Source organism: Erythranthe guttata, chromosome 8 (assembly GCF_056151865.1).
Source record: "Erythranthe guttata isolate IM_541 chromosome 8, IM_541, whole genome shotgun sequence".
NCBI classification, from domain to species: Eukaryota; Viridiplantae; Streptophyta; class Magnoliopsida; order Lamiales; family Phrymaceae; genus Erythranthe; species Erythranthe guttata.
In genome coordinates, this window is record NC_142540.1 from 7,392,540 (window position 1) to 7,412,970 (window position 20,431).

The following is a 20,431-nucleotide window of genomic DNA, read 5'->3' on the forward strand; positions in this document are numbered from 1 at the left end:
TTGAGATTATAAAATATTCCATTAACATATAGTTTAAAACAACATCTAATAAAATATTGAAGGACTAAAATGTGCTATATAACTAATTATTAGGGCCATATAGTGGTTTATGAAAAAAATTGTGGAGCCCCCCTATGGGGTGGGGCCCTAAGCCAAGACTTCCCAGGCTGGCTCTGCCCGTATGTTTACTCAATGCACGCGCGCATTCGCGCGCGCGCGCACGCGCACACACACACCCACACACACACACACACACACACACATATATATATATATATATATATATATATATATATATATATATATATATATATATATATATATATATATATATATATATATATATATATATATATAATAAAAGGGAAAATTAGCAAGAACACCCTCATCTAGAAAATGTAATTAACAAAACACCCCATCCAAAAAATAATTAGAGAAACCCCTTAGCTAATATTCTACCCATATGATATTTTCATAATTTCAAAACTATCTTTAATTGTCCAATATATTTTTTCAAAACCCTAGTCATTTTTCATTTATCCTACATACACACACTTTCTCTCTCCTAATTTTTCCTCTTCTTCTCTCTCTCAACGTATTCTCTCTCTCTCTCTCTCCTCTCATTTTTCCTACTCTTCTTCTTCTCTGTGTTTTTTTTTCTCTATTTTCTGCTTATTATATTTTAATGGAGTTCTTCAGTAATGTCGTTAGTGGAGGATTCCCGTTCTTGAAACTGGGAGATCAAACTCCCATTATGGTTGACAAAGTGTGGTGTGGCGATGGTGTATGGTGACGATGAGGAGGCAAATTTAGGGTTTTTTGTTGGATCAAACGGATAACGGCGCGGGTAGAGAAATTCGTGCAGGCTGGAATCTTAATCGACTATGTATATGTTCATAGTCGATTGAGTTAATCTGACTATGGATTGGTAGTCGATTAAGATTAATCGACTCCAGTTTTTTTTATTCTTTTTGAATTTTTTGTTTATTGATTCCAATCATATAAATCTATTATAATCTTTGTATACTTTTTGTTTTTGTAAAATATAGTTGATTTTGTATTTTTTTGTAATTGTGATTTGTTATTTTTAGTCATCAGATTCTTAATCGACTATGCTTATATTTCATAGTCGACTAGTTTATCAGATAAAGGAAAAAAAAAAGTTATAAAACGAAAAAAAAAATTAAAAAAGAAAATAAAGAAAATAAAAAAAAAATGAAAACGGCTGAATGAGATGGGGCATAATTGGTGATAGTGTTAATGAGGTGACATGGACATAATGGAAAAAATGAGTGACTGAAATTAGAAAGGGACTTTTTTCAAATGGTGCAAAATAGTTTGGACCTCTCCATATTAAAGAAGTATTGAAACCTTTTGGTGCAAATATTGAAAAGAGGTTATGTCAAAGAGCCCAAAAATAAAATAGAAAACAATAAATTTTGTGACAATATTAATTGTACCTTTTATATTATATAAGTATTATGAGTATTTATATAGGTTGTCCCACAGAATATTCCTAAATTTTAGGTATGTTACATTGACATAGTATTAACTTTGTTAATTCTTTTTTGACTAATTTAAAAAAAAAATATGGATTCAAGAAATGCTACCCAGTGGCTCCCTTGACTTTCATGGTTCTAAAAACTAATGGAATTAGACAACTGAAAATAGATACTCAAAAGTTGCACAATTCAGCTGGTTGGTTTAGTTGTGAACGAAGTAAACGACCGGAAATTGATATGGCTAAAGTTAATACACATTAATTTATTAAGAATTAATTTTAATTTGATCAAATTAAACGAGTTATTTAATTGAAATTATGGTTTGATATTCCTCATCCGTCTCCATTGAATTATAGTTATTTGGCAATTACGCAGTATATACTACCTCATGAGCAGGGCCGGTTCCGACCATAGGTGAAAGAGACGGTCGCCTCGAGCCCCAGATTTTTAAAACAATTTAAGGGCCTGCGTGTAATATTTTAACTCTCTATATATACTAGTTATAGTATTAAATGATATTTAAAATACATAAATAGTTCCAACAATTTGAATAACCATAACTATATTATTTCACATAGTTTAAGTATTTGTTGAATTTTTTTACTTATTATTGCATATTTGATGTGAATGAAATGTCTTAGATCAATTACAATTAATTAGATATTGAGTTCTTTTATCAAATTTTTATCTCTTTCAAGATTTTAAACTTTGTTTGTTAGCCATCTTTGCATTTTTTTGGCTATGTTTGGAAGCGTTTTGGAACTTAATTTGATTTCATTTTGAGGAAATATGTTTTGGGGGAAGAATTTGAGAATGAAAGTAATGTTTGTTTATATTTTGGAAGGAGACAAAATACACTGTAGGAGTCATATCATGTTTAAATGTGTTAGAAAAAAGTATTTTAGAAGAAAAAAATTGAAAGATGAAGTGATGTTTATCTGTTTTTTAGTGAAGATATATTTTAGTGTAGCAGTCAAATCATTTTACTGTAGGAGTCACATCATGTCTGAAGGAGAGATAAACTTTTGAAATTGTTTTGAGAAAATGATTTGAAAAGTTTAATACATCCCATTTTGTTTTGGGGAATCAATGAAAACAAAATAGAAATGGTTCCAAACATTGCCATATTCTACGTTGTCTAACTGTAATTTCAAAGAGTTTTGACCAACTGAAATATACTACATTCAATTTTTTTACATATATTTACTTGTTCAATGATATTTCTATGAATATTTCAAAAAAACCTTAATGGCTCTGCCCTGAACCCTGTAAACTTTCGGTTTACCTTAACTTCATCAACATTTTAGACATATTTTCCCTAAAAATCTTAACTGCTAAAGAATTTCTTGTCCAGTCGTAGTCCGTAATGAATAATGTGTACATTATACAATAAAAAACAGGAAACCATTTTTTATAAATTCTTTAAACTCGCCTAGGGTCCTCAATTTCTCAGGAACTACCCTGGTCATGAGTATTTTATGAATTTTGTTTATGATAATAGGTACGGTATGTTCATACTATGGTAATAATATTGCGTAATATTTAATAAAAATATTTTGGTATATATGGTACGATCAACGGTACGATAGAAATATTTTGGTACATAATCTGTATGTATGATTAGATAAGAAAATATAGTAAAAATAATCCCCCTATATATTGCCATTTTTTTTTCTTTTGTGTAGTGAAGCAGCTGTGTCTAGGTGCAGTGGGTAAATCTACACTTTCGTATAATAGCTTGCAAATCACACGAGAGACGTAAATAACACTAAGCTAACCATGTATGACAAACTCAAGCTAGCGACTGTTGCCACTTGAATCAATTAACACGACCACTTGTTCCAACCGCTAGATCATCTCTTGCGGAACTATATATTGTCATCTTGCCTAACCTAATCTAGAAAATACTAGTATGAGTCCACGGATTAAAAGTTTTGATTTAAGTATATATAATCACAATCTTTCAATATTTTGATATATATGATACGATCAATGGTACGATAGAAGTATTTTGGTATATAATTTGTATGTATGATTAGATAAGAAAATATAGTAAAATAATCCCGCTATCTATTGCCATCTTTTTTTTTTTTTTTTTTTAATGAAGAGCGCTATGTCTGTGTCTATATATGTGTAGTGGGTAAACCTACACTTTCGTATAATAGCTTGTAAATTACACGAGAAACGTAAATAACACTAAGCTAACCATGTGTGATAAACTCGATCTAGTGACCGTTGCCACTTGAATCAAGTAACACGACCACTTGTTCCAACAGCTAGATCATCTCTTGCGGAAATTGTCATCTTGAATCAATATTCCAACTTTTTTTTATTGCTTTTTGAAATACTAATATAGAAATATGTGTTTTTTCGCCGCCTGTTTTTGTTTTATTCTCTATTATTTCATATAATTTTATAATTAGATATTCTTTCTCTATTTGTTATTACAATATAAAATACAACTACTAAAATATATATTTTTACTTCAAAATTATAAATATAAACTTATTTTAGCTATATTTTGTGAATAATCCGAAAAAAAATTCGGGGGTGATGCCCCTTAAATCCCCAAAATTATAACCTCCTTTCAGATATATTTTTTCCTAAAAAATTCGACCCCTTAAAATGTGGTCTAGATCCGCCACAGATCTTGCCTAACCTAATCTAGAAAATACTAGTATGAGTACACGTATTAAAAGTCTTGATTTAAGTATATATAGTCACAATCTTTCACTTAGCTATCTTGAATGGTTATGGTTCTAAAATATCTCAGATGGAATTCAAATTAAACTTGCCTACTTGCCCAAGTGGAGTTAACGTTGTAACTTGCTTGTAAATTACATTTGAATTTCTAATATTCAATTTATTTAGATTTATATAGAAAAAAAACCTTTCCGTTAAAAAAATCAACAGTTCCACCGACGGAGATGAAATTAGTTGGCAAACTCAGAACATAAAAGTTGCAGCCAGTGTTTTTTTATTCATGTATATATCGATTTACAAAATATATAGTTGACTCAAGTTGGATTAAAAACTTATTCAGTTAACTATAATTTTGGTTAGTTTGAGTTCTGTCAAATTCAGATTGAAAAATTATTTCAAAATTAATTCAATGCAATTTTTTAAACAATTTTCGCCCTTTGTCATTGATTGCTCAAATTAATTAATTTGTACAACTTATTTATCTTCCTTGGAGCAGTGTAAAGGGTAATATAGACTTTTCCATTAAAAAAATGAAGCTATTCTTCGAGGTGCAAAAATGGGATTACGTAATTTTTTTTCCCTTATAAAGGACCACCAATGTACACTGTTTGAGATTTCTTCTCAAAAGATGCATCAAAGACTAACATTTTTTCCGTCCATTAAACGGTGTCTGCGTGGCAGCTCCGTAAATTGACTTAAATCTGTAAACGTAAATTGACTAGATGGTGAATGTTTAATCAGTATATTCTAAACGAAGTTTTGAAATGATTTTTATGTGCGTCGTAGAACACCATTTTGAATACTATTATAATCAGTGGGGAAGCACCAGATGGAGGCCATGGCCCCTCACAGTTTTTTTTTTACTACTTTATATGTATATATAGCTTATTGTCTTTATATTGTGCTCCAATATTTTTTTATAATATAAATTTATAAAATATAAATAAAGTATTTTTAATTGAAGATCAAAACAAAGAAAAATGCTAAATGACTCTAATAAACAAGTAGGGTAAAGAAATTACGATTGTGACTTGGAACAAGGGGCAAGTCCACCCTTGGGCGATGGTGGACTTAAGCCTACCCTCAATTGAAATAATTACGACTCTGTGCATGTGAATTCTCTTAAAATTACGACTAGAAACAAAAATAAATCTAGTTCCCATATGAAATATAATAAAAATTAATGGCAAAACTAATAAAAAGCTCTTTATTTGCAATACACACACGTTTGTGTATAAAATTCCTTTGCCAAGTTACCTATATCATATAGGCTATATGGGAAAGAATAATTCCCTTAGAATTCTAATCAATTTGGGCTTGTAATAGAACCGCAGTTCTAACATGTCGTGTTGTATGCAAGATGGTAATTTTCTTCTCGCCACAATATATGGCCGAACTACCGATTTTGGATAGAAAATCATCTTTGTCCATTCGCCAAAGATGATAACGTGATTTTGATCATGATATGAGTTATTATTCTGATGAGCAACTTCTAGGAGAGTGAAATGGACTTGAAAAGTACCCGATCGGGAATCAACTTATGTAGAGATTCTCTATAGATTATTTTTTAGTACACATCTTACGATCAACAAAATCAGTGATAGTTAAACACGGAGAACAATATTCCGATCGATGAGTTGTAGGTTTGGTAAGTCTGCCTTTCCTTTTTCAATATTCATTTCTCAAGGGCGCGTACACAAATTCAATTCTATGAACGCCAATGGAGATTTCAACGATATAACTAGGATCTTAGTCCTTCACTTCACGACGAACTCGCTACTAGTGTAATCAATTTGATTCATGAAATAAATATGTAAAGTAATCATGATAAAATCAAAATTACCTACATAATGTACTCTAAAATATGTACATGGATGCACCAGCTTGTTACTGTTATGTATAATAACAAATTGAAATTTCAAAACTCGACTTTTTCTTCTAATACTGATAATTTCGTTCTTGTTTTCAATATTGATTCCTTGAACGAGCATTATTTGTACAATACACTAAGCTCTCTATGTGTTGGTGAGTGCATATATATGTTCATGTATTGTTAAGTTCAGAGTCTAAGCTCTCTATGTGCTGTTGAGTCATAAGTTCATGTATTGCTAAATTACCAGTCTAAGCTCCTCATCATGTAAGCTCCCAGTATAACTATTGAGTGTTTGCAGTGTAAAATTGTCAGTTCAGTCTAAGTTGTGCATGTTACCCAATTAAACGACTAAACATAATCAAAATTATTTTATCTTTATATATATAACAAAAAAAAAAAAAAAAAAAAAAAAGAAAGAAAAGACAATAGCATAATCTGATTTGGGTGAATTTGACATATATCCACAAATCCAAGTTTCACTAAAAATAGGCCCACTCTTCAAATTTCATTCCACTCGCCCACCAGGCCAGTTCAACCCAATTCGGTCCGGTCTGACCCGGTCACATTTTACCCTTTTTTACAAAAAGAAATTGTTATTATTTTCTTTTTGTCGGTGGCAGGTCGTCGAAGTTCCTGTTTAGCTGACTCAACATGAGTTCTCTTTAAACAATCCATTTTTTTTCTTTATTTTTTCTTTTATTTTTTTCGGTGGTGGGTCGTGAGAGCTTAAATTAGTTGACTCAACATTAGTTAGTTTAATATGGGTAGCCATATTTTTCCATCGGCGGATCGTCAGATCTCCGGTTAATTAGCTCACTCAATATTAGTTAACTTCAGCATTAACTAACTTAAACATTAACATTATAACTGTCGCATGCCAGCTAATGCTTGGTCAGCTAATCAGAGCCCTAAATTCCAACGAACAATAGCTGGAAAAGAAAAGAGATGTTAATCAATGTTATAGTTAACTAATATTGAAGTTAACTAATGTTGAAGTTAACTAACGTTGAGTCAACTAACCAGAGCTCCAACAACCCACCAGAAATAAATTAATAGGAAAAAAAAAGATACTAGAAAAAAATGGAAAGTCAAATATGAACTGATGTTGAATCAGAGAGCTCCGACGACCCGCCGTCGGGGAAAAAAAAATAAATAAGAAAAAAAAATGGAATGTCAACTAATGTTGAAGTTAACTAATGATGAGTTAGCTAACCGGAGCTCCGACAACCCGCCGCCGGATAAAAAAATTTAAATAAAAAAGAAATATAAAAGAAAAAAATGAATGACAACTAATTGAAGTTAACTAATGCTAAGTCGACTATCTAGAGCTTCGACGATCCGCAGCCCGGAAAAAAAATTAAAAGAAAAAAATGAATGTCAACTAATTGAAGTTAACTAATGATGAGTCAACGCTGGAAGAAAAATATAAATTATTATTTTTTAAAATTATTAATTAAAATAAATAAATAAAATAATAATAATTAAAATAAAATAAGATAAAACAAACCCTAATTATGATTTGAAAGGGTAAAAATGGTATAAGCTAATTATTTAGGTTTATATCGGATGCAATTTAGAACTAATGAGTTTTACTCAAAAACATAAAAATATTTAGGTTTATCCCATATTATGTAGGGGCTTTAAGATATGCATCTCTAGTGGGAAAACATATTAGAAGCTACTCCCAAGCCCAAAAAAACATTAGCCCCACATCCTTTTGTAAAATAGTTCATATACTACCCTTACGGTGATTTTTAACGCTGTGTTTTATGATTTGGCAAGTTGAAATAAAATCCCACTAATCTCGCCATTACTAATATACGTGATTCTAATTTACCAAATCCCTTATTAACCGCATCATGTCACACCCAACTTTATTCTATTTCCTTTCTTTCTATTCTGCAAATTGGACGATGTATATTCTGCAAATCGGACGGGAACACCGATGTAGTATACAACAGAAGAAGCCAACTTTCGTTGCCATCTATTCATTCCAATGTCTACGCTTACTGATATATCGAGTACGAATTTGATTTTGTAATTTACAGTTTTCATTTTACAAAATAAAAAACTAGGGTTTTTATAAAATCGATTTCGCAGGGGAGATGAGGATGAAAGGCACGCAAGACATAAATGCGCTAGATCCAGGTACGATATACATATGTTTTGTTGTTTAATTATATTAAAGTCTTTTGGTGTCTATGACACAAATCTATACAAAAAAAGTTTGCTGGTTTGTTTAATAGTTGATTATGTGAAGATTGTAGTATATATTCTAGATTTTTTATTACATATGAGTGGTACAGTACTGCATATTATGTAAACGTTATTGAGTTGGGTGATTCGTGAAGATTATTGTTATATAGGGGTGGTTTCGGTACGGTTGCCGAATATTTTGTTCAATACCGTGTACCTACCGTATCTTGCGGTATTGAAAAAATCTATACCGTTACCGTACCAACAATTGCGGTATACCGTTATTCGGTATACCGTTAGTTTCGGTACGATATAATCGGTACGTGGTAATCTACCGTACATAATTTTGGTGATGAATTCGGATAATACCATAATTAAGATGAATACTTAATAAATGTATAAATACAACAAATTAAGCAAATAATTATGACAATGAAGCAATCTACATGAATATACATTATACAACCTAGTAGAAAATTTTGCTTTAGTTAACTAATGCTTACTAATATATGTATCTATAGAAAAATTGTAGAAACTAGTGAGTAAGAAAGTTTCATGGTTTAAGTAAAAGAAACAAAAAAAATTAAATATGTTGCAATAATGCAAATGAAACAAAAGGTTGGGACCTCAGGGTGAAAGAAAGAGAGAAGAAAATTGTTGCAAAAAGAATTCTACTAATAAGAGATTAGTTGGACTTTAGAACTAAAGAAGTACGCGTGGACGTAAACAACTTAACGAGAGGCAAATAGTGAATTTGCATAAATATATGAAGAGAATAAAAAAAAAAACATAATTATGTATATATATAGGATATATCATATTCTGATTCATGTTTATTTTTTTTTTATTATTTGTTGACTATATTTTTTTATTTAACAATATAAAAGGAAATTTATATTAACTAATTTTAAAAATACAAAGTTGTGGTACGGTACGGTATTACCATGGTATTGAAGATCCAATTCCGCTACCGTACCGTAAACTAATGGTACGGTACCAATACCGTACTAAATGTAGTGGCAACCGATAGTTCGGTATTTATTCGGTAATTTTTGGTAGGTATACCGTGGTAATCGGTATTCGGTAATTTTTTTCCAGCCCTAATTCTATATGTATCTGTAATTATCTATGTGTTCTATGTACTACTGTGATAATCTATGGGTATCGGTGATATGCTGGGTATTGATTTAATGATTATAGTCTATCTAATCTCCTTGAATGTATTAGGACAATTCATTATCTGGGTACATCTAGTTTGTGAAAGTCCTATAAGACACTCAAAATTTTATTATTGAATAAACACAATCATACCAATGTTGAGGTCTTGAATCCTGATTCCTTAAACCACTTTTTTTGGATATATAGGTTTTTTGGTAACTAATTATATACATGTAATACTGTGGTACTCTATGGGTACTGTGATATTCTGTAGTTGTCTACGTATTAGAAAATGTCAAATTCATTAAAACATTTACTGCTTTTGAAACTATTTAGTCTATGTATTTTTTTATCTTCTACCATACATTTAGCTTTCCTGGTAACAAATATGATTTGTCAAATTTGCAGGCGAGACAATGTTTTCTTTAGTCGCCCTTGGAAATAAAAGAAGCAAAAGAGGGGGTCACAAACATGAGAAGGAGCATTATAGAATATCTTTTAAATTACAAGATGGAATGAACGATTAATTTCTCCCATTTTTTTTTGTTTCTTGTACGCAAATGAAAACCATTTTGCGAATAATATTTGCAGTGTTGCCTAGTTAAACATAATTATGGTTTTAAACCTTTAGTTTTTGGGTAAAAATATTAGAGACTAGCCGGTCATTGTTAGCACTGTTTCGTATCTATATATTATTGTACCTTTTCAATTTAATGAGTTGAAGTCATAGATATCATGTGACATATACTGTTGCATATCTTCGTATGTTTGGAGTATGGCCTGCTTTACGTAAATTAATTAACCAAATGCCCACTGTTACACAGCCTGGTAGTACTCTACAAGGATTATCAACTATATAATCCTATGATATACTGTATGCGTCTTTGGTATGCTATGTTTAGCTACATGAACTTGGTATTTGCGCAATGAGTGTTTATTGTGCACCATCCCTGAATAAGTTGTATTATCTTGGAAAATGGCCTTTGTTCCAAGACAGTCTTTGATATGAATTGAAAACACAAAAACAATACAATAAGTTTCTATCGAATGTTTATGCGCACTTGTCTACAGATAGTTGAATTTAACGGGAACAGATATGAACTAAATACAACCAAACACATGTAAAAAGAAAACAACTCACAAGATTATGCAAATTTGAATTTTGTAACTGCAATAACTATTCAAGAACTCAATCAACAAGAAAATCCATGAAAGTAAAAGAAAACATCCACCGCAAAAATATCACAGTGCTGAAATGAGAAAAAGTACTTCTTAAACATAAATCGACGAATGGAAAAAAAAAAAAAAAAAAACTAATGTTCAACTTTAAACGCAAATTAAAACAGCTCAAAAGAAATCCAAAATGAACCTAGTCAATACGCCTTATGCATGTCTTCTTGATGTGCGTGCATATCTTCTTGATGTGCGTTCCAACCTGGTTGCAACTACTACACTTCATCATCCTCGCTACCTCTCACCCCTACAAGTAATTATCTTCGTCTTTTGTCTTACACGGTTTGGCTGGAACTCAGGCTGACCAACGACATTCAACGGAGGGTCAGCAAAAGGTCTAGCAAATGGGAAAATTGCTTTAGCATAACTTTGTCTGTATGACGAAATATGAAAGTAATCTTCCACATAATTGTATCCTTCCATTTTCACTTTGTAGAGCACACAAGCAGCATGAGCACATGGGAATCCCGAATTTTGCCACATTCGGCATGAACATGATTTATTCCATAAATCAACTACAACAACGGGTTCACTCAACACCTGATATACCGAGTCATATATGCAACAGAACACGAAATATGCAACGAAACACAAATATTTTTAACAAAACACCTAACGTGAACACATAACGATTATATACAATTAAATAGTTAAATAAACCATCACCATGAAAAACGGAAAAAAACAGACATCGTACAATATGCATCTGGCGCCATAAATTACCCTTATATTTCAAAACTTTAATCTGCAAACCTGCGGTAAAGAATCATGTACCCAATCGAACCAACACACAACACAAACCCTCTGCTACGTGACGATGAAAACCCATACCTTCTTGCGGCTGAATCTTAAAAAAACACACTCAATTTTTAGCAGATTGATATCTGTGATATCTTCTTCACTGGCGTGTTGTATATATTAACGGGATGAGATTATGATACAGTTAATCTCAATCTGGAACGTGATTGATACGTGATCCCTAATTTAAAGGGACGTGATATTAATTAAAATATGTAACCCCACAAAACGTCACAAACGTTCTATTAATAATAAGGGTAATATGGGATTATTTAAAAAAAAATCCCTTATTTCATATATTTTACCAAACGGGGGATTTAGTTACGAAAAAAATATTAGGCTCGTATTCTATATCTAATTAAGTTTTTTTTAAGGGACTTGCAGCATATTATCCCTATTATGTAAGCTAGTGAGGGGGCTATCTCAAATAACCCACCCTAATATCATATAGTTAAACCTCTATACATTAATACAGTTGAGACCATCAAAATTTTATTAATTTAGCGAAATATTAACTTATCGATAAATTAATAATTATTAATTTATATATTAAATAACCACTTATTAATATATGAAATTACTTTTATTATTATTTTCAATAAATATATTTATTTTTTTATTTTTTTTAAGTTTATATTATTCATTGTACTATTAGTCCAATATACTATCGAGTTCGTTTCACAAACAAAAGCTCTTAAAGCAGCAATGGTATATAACGATTTATGTTGAATTATGAGAAAACTATACCGAAACTTTAACCATGTTAAGAAAAGTGAGGGACGAGATTGATGGTAATGTGAACTTCAACAAGAACAAGCGACAACTAAATTATATTGTGTTAAGCCTTCATAGATCTATAAAATAAAATATGTATTGTACCATGTAATTTAAGAATTATTTTTATGCATTATTAATTTGTATATTATATGGGGTTTCTTAAAATTTTCGAATGTGTATTATCTTATAAATTTAGCGAATTATTAATTTAGCACGTTGTCCCCAAGTCGGGACCGAGAAAATTTATTTTTAAGCGAGGTTATTAATTTATCAAAGTTCCACTGTATTTGTAAAACTTTTTAATTTATATGCACAGTAGAACCTCGATAAATTAATACCTGATAAATTAATAACCTCATTTAAATAATATTTTTTCCAAGTTCCAACTATGGGACAAGTGCTAAACTAATAATTTGCTATGTTTTTAAGATAATACACATTCAAAAATAATGAAGAAGCCCGATATAATATATAACTTAATAATGCTTAAAAATAATTCTTAAATTACATAGTACAATATATATTTTATAGATGTATGAAGGATTAATAAAATATGATTTAATTATCACTTGTTTTTTGTTGAAATGAACATCAACATCAATCTCGTTCCTCATTTTTATTAACATGGTTAGAACTTTTGGTAAAGTATTCTCATAACTTAACAAAAAATTGTTCAATGCCATTGCTGCTTTAAGAGCTTCCGTTCGAGTAACGAACTCTATAGTACATTCAAAGTAACAGTACAATGAATGATATATACGTAAAAAAAATGTATTTATTGAAAATTATAATAATAATAATTTAATAAACTAATAATTTACTACTTAATATATAAATTAATAATTATTAATTTATTGATAAATTAATATTTCGCTAAATTAATAGAATTTTGATGGTCCACCAGATGTTCAATATATAATTTTCCTTTTTATCTCTTGTTTGGCAGCCGTTTTAGTTTTAGTTATTTAAACACCAAACTCATCCACAATCATAATTCACTACATCTATTTTTTTGGGGCTCTTTGATATAACCCCTCAATACTTCTTTAAATAGGAAGAGACGACCCAAACTATTTTGCACCATTTGAGAAAAACCCTTTACTTTTTCCTAATTTCAGCCACCCATTTTTTCCAATCATGCCCCTACCTCATTTGACTTTTTTTTTTTTTTTAATTTTATTAATTTTTTTTAACTTTTTTTCTTTCTTTATCAGGTATATTAATCGACTATGAGGTATAAGCATAGTCGGTCAAGAAACTAACTACAAAAAACATACACAACTATGGAAAAACAAAAATCGACACTATTTTTACAAAAACAAAAAATATACAAACATTATAATTGATTTATACAATTGGAAGCAATAAACAAAAAATCCAAAAAAAAAATAAAAAAAATAAAAATTGGAGTCGATTAATCTTAATTGACTACCAGTGCATAGTCGATTAACTTTAATCGACTATTGAACATGTACATAGTCGATTAAATCTCCAGCCTGTGCGAATTTCTCAATCCGTGCCATCCTCCGCCCGATTCACCAAAAACACACGAGATATGCCTCTCTATGCCGTAGCAACACCACACCATCCCATAATCCTTGAACTTCATCCATTCCATCCAACACCTTGCGACTTCATCCCACCCACAATCCTTGAACCCAAACAAACCAATTTTCATTCTCCAACTAGATATAGATTGAAACCAAAAATAGAATATAGATCTAGATAGAAGCCAACTATACCGAAGAAACAAATTTAGAGCTACTTAAAAGACATGGTATTCCGGCGTTGATGACTTGAGACATGATCTTCACTCTCTACCGCCGCTGCCATTGTCCGTCTCCGCCGCTGCCATGGTCTTCACGTCTCCGTCGCTGATGACTTGATATATGTTCCTCCTCCGCCGCTGGTGTTTTTGTGAGTGAAGAGAATGGAAAAGATAATGAACGTTGAAAATTAGGGCTGAGTATGTATGAACTTTATAAGGGTATTAGTTTGGGGATTATTAAAAATTCATTTTGCTGGAAATATACCTAAAATGGTTTTCTCAATTTATTTTTGAGAGAGGTGTTTCCTTAACTATATTTTCTAGATGAGGGAGCTGTTACTAAGTTTTCCATTGTTTTTATCCCTTATTTCACACCCTATTTTCTGTAATTATCTCCTATTTTGCCTCCTATTTTCTTTATATACTTTCATATCAAATCTATGAGATTGTTATTGATCTAATGACATTTACCTTCATTTTTTTTACTTTCTTTATTGTTCATTCTAATTTTTTTAACTTTTTATTTCTCCAACATATCTGTAATTATTTTTGTTTCTCCAATTATTAATTTATTTATTTGACTTTGTTTATTATTTTCCTTTCTTTGTCAAAACCATCTTTGTAATTATTTCCTTTCTTCCTTTTATTTTTCTACGAAGATGCTAATGACATAATATCTTTGTAACTTTCTTTGTCCTCTTCTAATTATAGATGACTTTTCATTTAATATTTTCTTCAATTACACCCATTTTTAATGTTATGTGTTTAAATGATTATTTTCTTCACTTGTGGAATGTGACCCCATGCACCGCACAAGTGTAAATTCAATTATGAGGACTTTAAACAAATCAGAAATATTCTCTAAACATTAACCTACACAAAAACCTAATTAGAGAAATTTAAGCAAAATGATAAATATTCTCTAGACATTAAACACTATAAAATATTTTTAGGGACTCTAAGTTCATAATTCCCAAACCTTTTCTTTAAGCAATAAATCCTAAAATTTAATCTCTACTAAATGACCTTATTTATCAATTATTTATTTATTTATTTCTTATTTTTCTTTTATGCAAGATAGTTCCGATTGTCAATTTGGTTTATTTTACTTTATTCAAAAGCAAACCCTCAGATGTAGGTATGGGCCATATGGCCGCTAAATTGTACTCCAAACTTCTGAATATATTTTTTCATTGTCTAATACTATGTCCATGTAAGTAGGTTAGAATGCATAGCATAACATATTAATTAACAAAATAAAAATGAGAAAATAAATAACTTAGAAGTCGTCAACGACCAAGCTACTCTAGTAGAATATAATAAATTCGTTGAAATTAAAGTTAAACAAATTGTGGTCGTTGGAGCATTGGTCAACGGGACGTGTAATTAAAATTAAATAAAATGAAATATTGTTCCCTAAATACTTGCAGTCAACAAATGGGCAATAAGATCCCTATATTATTTTAAAACATTCTAAAAACATCTGAAATTTCATTCAACCCTAATTTAAACTCAATTTCATCAAGTAACTTGATATGCCTAATTGGACCGATTCAATGGAGCCCCAATTTATCTAATTACTAGGTCCACTACATAAAAGCCCAAACACCTATAAAATAAAGCTTGTGCGCAACAAAGTAAACCTAACCCAATCAACGACATATAAATAGAGGTTTTTACTCATTTGTTAAGGTACGTTCTATTATTCACAAGTAATCTAGAGTGTTTATTCTCTCTACCATCTCCACGATCTGTACATCTGACTTGAGCGTCGGAGGGGTTTCCGCCGGATCAACCCCCGGCTTAGTTCACGTGTGTTCATTTCGCAGGGACCTCAGGATCATCAAGTTGTCAAGCTACTGATCCGCTTTGTTCTCCTAGCTCGTTTACTACCCTACTACATGTGATCTAAGTAATTAGCATCATCATTTTGGCGCCGTCTGTGGGAACATGCAAACCAGATCACGTAGCCAGCAAGATCTTCCTGAGGCATCCGCTTGGAGAGAGAATGACACAGCTAACAACCTCCCAATCCGCGGAGGCTCTGGCTTGCCACCTCCTCCACGTGCTCCGGATCCGCCTCGCGAGGTTCAGGTGATTCCCCCTCGGGACCCACCACTCGCCGATCCGCCACTCTCTGCTCCCCGAATGGTTCAGATAACCGAGAATGCGCTCCAACGCATGATAGCAGAAACCTCAACTCGCACCGCCATAGAGGCCGTGACCCAATATATCGCCACGATAGGAGCAAATGCTCCCAACGCGGTACCAGTACCAGCTCCACCTGTGGTGCCACCCATGGCACCACCGCCAGTCCAGAACCAAATAAGTGTCTCCTCATCCACCTCGGATCCACAGTCCCGAGTGCAGCTATCCACTAATTACAGGGGGGCACATCCCAGACAGCAACGTCAACGCTCACCCCCACGAGGTAATGCGTCTCCACAGAGAGTCCCTCTCTTCAATGAGGGAGAAGGCGAGGTAAACAGCAGAATGTCTCGCCAAATTTCCTTCCCCCAATTGAACAATCCAATTGGCGGAAGAATGAATGCCCCAGTAAGACGCAGTCCTTTCACCATGGACATTCTCAATGAGGTTTTACCTCAAGGAGTGAAGATCTCAGGGTTACCTCAGTTTGAAGGAACCACCGACCCACAAGAAGACATAGAGAAATTCCACGCCATGGAAAATTTGTATGGCCCAACAGATGCCGTAATGTGCAAAATGTTCCGCACCACTCTCTCCAAGCGGGCCATGAATTGGTTCAACTGTCTACCTACATGATCGATCAACATCTTCGTTCGATTGTCGCGACGATTCACCAACCAATTCGCCATCAACAAACAATATGCCAAGACCCCAGCACACCTTTTCTCTGTAGTACAGAGAGACAACGAAACGCTCCGCAACTACATCAAGCGTTTTGTGGAAGCCGTCCACGAAGTCCTAAGCGCAGGACAAGACATGCTCTCCGGGATCATGCAACAAAACTTGAAGTCGGGTAGGTTCAAAGACTCTATTGCCGGACGGCCTCCAGGCAACCTAGAGGAGTTTCTGAACCGAGCTGAGAAATACATACGAATAGAGGAAGCCTCTACCCATGCTCCTCCCAAGAGGAAGAGGGAAGATGATCGACAAGACGTCATGAGACGGGACGATCGACATCCACGATCCCCACCTCAAGGCCAATCGTCATCCTCCTACAATCGATTCACTCCGCTAAACACTCGCCTTACTGAAATCCTTCATGTGATAGAACAAAGAGGTCTAGCAAAACCTCCACGCCCAATGCAGCCCAATGCGAAACGAGAAAAATCGGATCGCTACTGTCGATTCCATAAGGACAGAGGACATACTACCGAGGAATGTGCACATCTAAAATTAGCAATTGAGAAGGTTATCAAGCAGGGCCACTTAGGAGAATACATCGACAAGCCTTGAAACAAGCGCCGTGATGACCTCCCACGCCGAGATAACTATCGAGATCAACCGCAACGACGAGAGGAAGGGGATCATCGGCGCGAACAAGATAACAATGATAATCAACCCACCCGGGGAATCATTGCCTTTATCTCCGGAGGACCGGCGGGTGGCGACTCTCAAAATGCGAGACGCTCCCTCGCTCGGTCAGCACGTATGAATCAAGAGCACGTCTCTCCATCCGCATCTATCTATCAGATATGAAGACCTAATCATAGCATAGTCTTCGACTCCTCGGACCTCAAAGGCCCAAACGAAGACCATGTCGACGCATTGGTAGTCACAGCATCGGTGGCCAACTTTTTGGTAAAGAAGATCTTAATGGACGGTGGAAGCTCAACAAACATCATGTATCTCCATATATTCAAGCAGCTGGGCATAGATAACGCCCGATTTAGCCCCATCACTACACCGCTAAAAGGATTCACTGGGGAGGGCGTTTTATCCATGGGAGAAGTGGAGTTGCCCATCTCCTTAGGGGACTGTTGGGGATCGTGCATGTATACGCAGCGGAATTTAAAAATTTTAGATCGAACTAGTTTCGATTACATGCATAAGCTAATCACATAGTCAACGTACCTTAACGCTTCCGCGATACACATGGTAATTATCGATTTTTATCAAAATATGTAAAACCGAAAAATATAAAACCTGCTTGTTCACACAATTTCATAAATCATGATAACAATTAATTCACAACATCAACATGCTCGCAAGTAAATCATAAATCCAAATTTATAATATATTACGAGAGATTTCGGTTTACCTCTTGAAGCGTGGGATTTCGACGAATCGAAATCTAGAACCGAACACGTACAAGCTGCGAATTACCAATTCTCGGGGCAACAACTCACGGCTGGATCAAGCTGGTCCAGCAGATGGCAGACGGCGGCGCATGCGACTCACACGAAAGGCGCGTGCTGCGTAACGGCGGCGCGTGCGACTTCGGCGGCGGGGCAGCGGTCTTCCTCTCCTCCAATCAGGTTTCACCTCGTATATTTTGACCCACTCGAACTACAACACTAGATGTAAACGAGTAAGATAAAGAACAAAGAATAAACGAAGGAGAAGAGAGGAGAAAACCGGCGACAAGCGGCGGCGATCGGCGGCGGCGCGGCGGGGCAGCGGCGGCCGTGAGAGCTGGGCGGCTAGGGATGGACGGCTAGGGATTTTTAGTGTAAAAATCTGATCTCAAACTCTCTTTTGAGGTCTATTTATACTAGGGTTGAGGCTTAAGTCATTGGGCCTGACCCACTGATCCATTAAGCCCATCGCCTTGTCGTCCTCGTTTCTCACAAACGATCGTTTCACAAAAATATAACAAAATTATATTTGTGACGAGCTCAAAGTCCTCGTCGATACGAGTGTCTCTTCGAAATTTCCAATTTCCAAAAGTGGAAACTTCTAATTCAGTGGACCTGCTAAATCGGGAAACTTCCCAATTTAGAAAGTTCACTAAATTCCGCATGTCTCTTTCTCTACGTTCATTCCAATTCGTAATCAACAATTACGAATCTTGGATTCAATCATATTGACATCCAATTGTTCAAAGATTAACATATTAATCTATGCTTGTTGTTTATCAAGGATCTATATTACACGAGAAGTGTGACCCTCAATGGTTCACGTGTATGCTAGCCGTGGGCTCACAACTCTTTGTGATTCGAACAACACATTGTTCTTATATGAACTCCTCCCAAGAGTACCGATTAAAGTAAAACTCATTTTACTTAATCGCCGATCAAATCCGTGCCCAACGAATCAAGATTGGCGCCTAGCAACTAAGCATCATGATTCCCTAGATACAAGTGAAGTGCTTGCAAGAACCTTATGATATAGTTAGCGTACAATACGATCCCTTCGCAGCACATGTCCCGATTGAACTAGAGGCATTGGTTCACCGAGACCTCTTATAAAGTTCAATGACCGTGCGAACGTTCTAGGTATTATAAATCCCTTCGTGTGTGACTTAGGGAAACACATTTCCCTAATCACCCCACTATCAACTCTGGCCAGAGATTCCTTGGATTATAAACCGTTAGAACACACAGGACATCCATGACTACTCAAGCGCTCGAATCCCCTACTACAATGCACAGACTTCACACTAGATTTCGGATTGCACGAACGTTGGCCCTTGGAGTGGTCCGCTGTGGGACTCAGGGACAAGTCACGATACAATCGGTCCTCTAGTGAAGTCACGGTGATGTTTGGGTCTTAAGGACTAATGGTGTACAACTATATCTTAGAAACCTATTACTCGATGAATGAGAACCACTTATAGATTTCTAGGGCGAGGGAGTTCAGTGAACTCATCTAGTATGAGCACCCACTCAAGTATGCCGATGTCACAACACCGAGGACTGATGAGACGCAGTACACATACACTAAGTGCTAGTCTCAAAAGGGAAAGGCCGGTATCCTTATTATTGGTGTAACCCATCGACTAGGAACAAGGTTTAACATTTACATTACATTGCTGAGTTATCTCATGATTCTACTAAATCAACTCACAGTAATAGAGTAACTCGATAGGACTATATCTATGCTACTTGCATGGGATAAGAGATATAGAATGCCAAATGAAATATTTTATTATTACGAACAAAAAACGATTGTTTTGTTACAAGAAAAAAGAGAAAGACCACAACCACAAGTTGGCTTATTGGTCACCTACTCTAACAGGGACAACCCTTGTCGAATTACCAAGATGATAAAATTCCTCATCGTCGACAAGCCGTCCCCCTACAACATCATCCTAGGGAGGCCAGCAATCCATAAATTCAAGTTAGTGCCTTCCACCAAAAGTGGAAATTCCCCACTCCTTATGGAATGGGGGAAGTACTTGGAGATAGACGTCTCGCTCGAGAGTGCTGTGCAAGAGCCCTACGAGAACCATCCAAGAAGCCCAAACCGCCTGGAAGGGGAGAAGACACCCAAAAA

General features: G+C 34.3%; 1 protein-coding gene and 1 long non-coding RNA gene across 2 annotated transcripts; both read left to right on the forward strand.

Annotated features, from left to right (window-relative positions):
* Nucleotides 1-7,755: 7,755 nt before the first annotated feature.
* Nucleotides 7,756-10,187, forward strand: LOC148768431 (uncharacterized). The gene is made up of 3 exons (XR_016032836.1): nt 7,756-8,099; nt 8,179-8,226; nt 9,841-10,187. It is a non-coding gene; the product is annotated as an uncharacterized LOC148768431 (long non-coding RNA).
* A 6,365-nt stretch (nt 10,188-16,552) lies between these two features.
* Nucleotides 16,553-17,449, forward strand: LOC105955283 (uncharacterized). Its single transcript, XM_088821204.1, has 2 exons — nt 16,553-16,720; nt 16,895-17,449. Exons 1-2 carry the CDS (start codon nt 16,553-16,555, stop codon nt 17,447-17,449), a joined length of 723 nt encoding a protein of 240 aa, XP_088677330.1.
* Nucleotides 17,450-20,431: the final 2,982 nt, after the last annotated feature.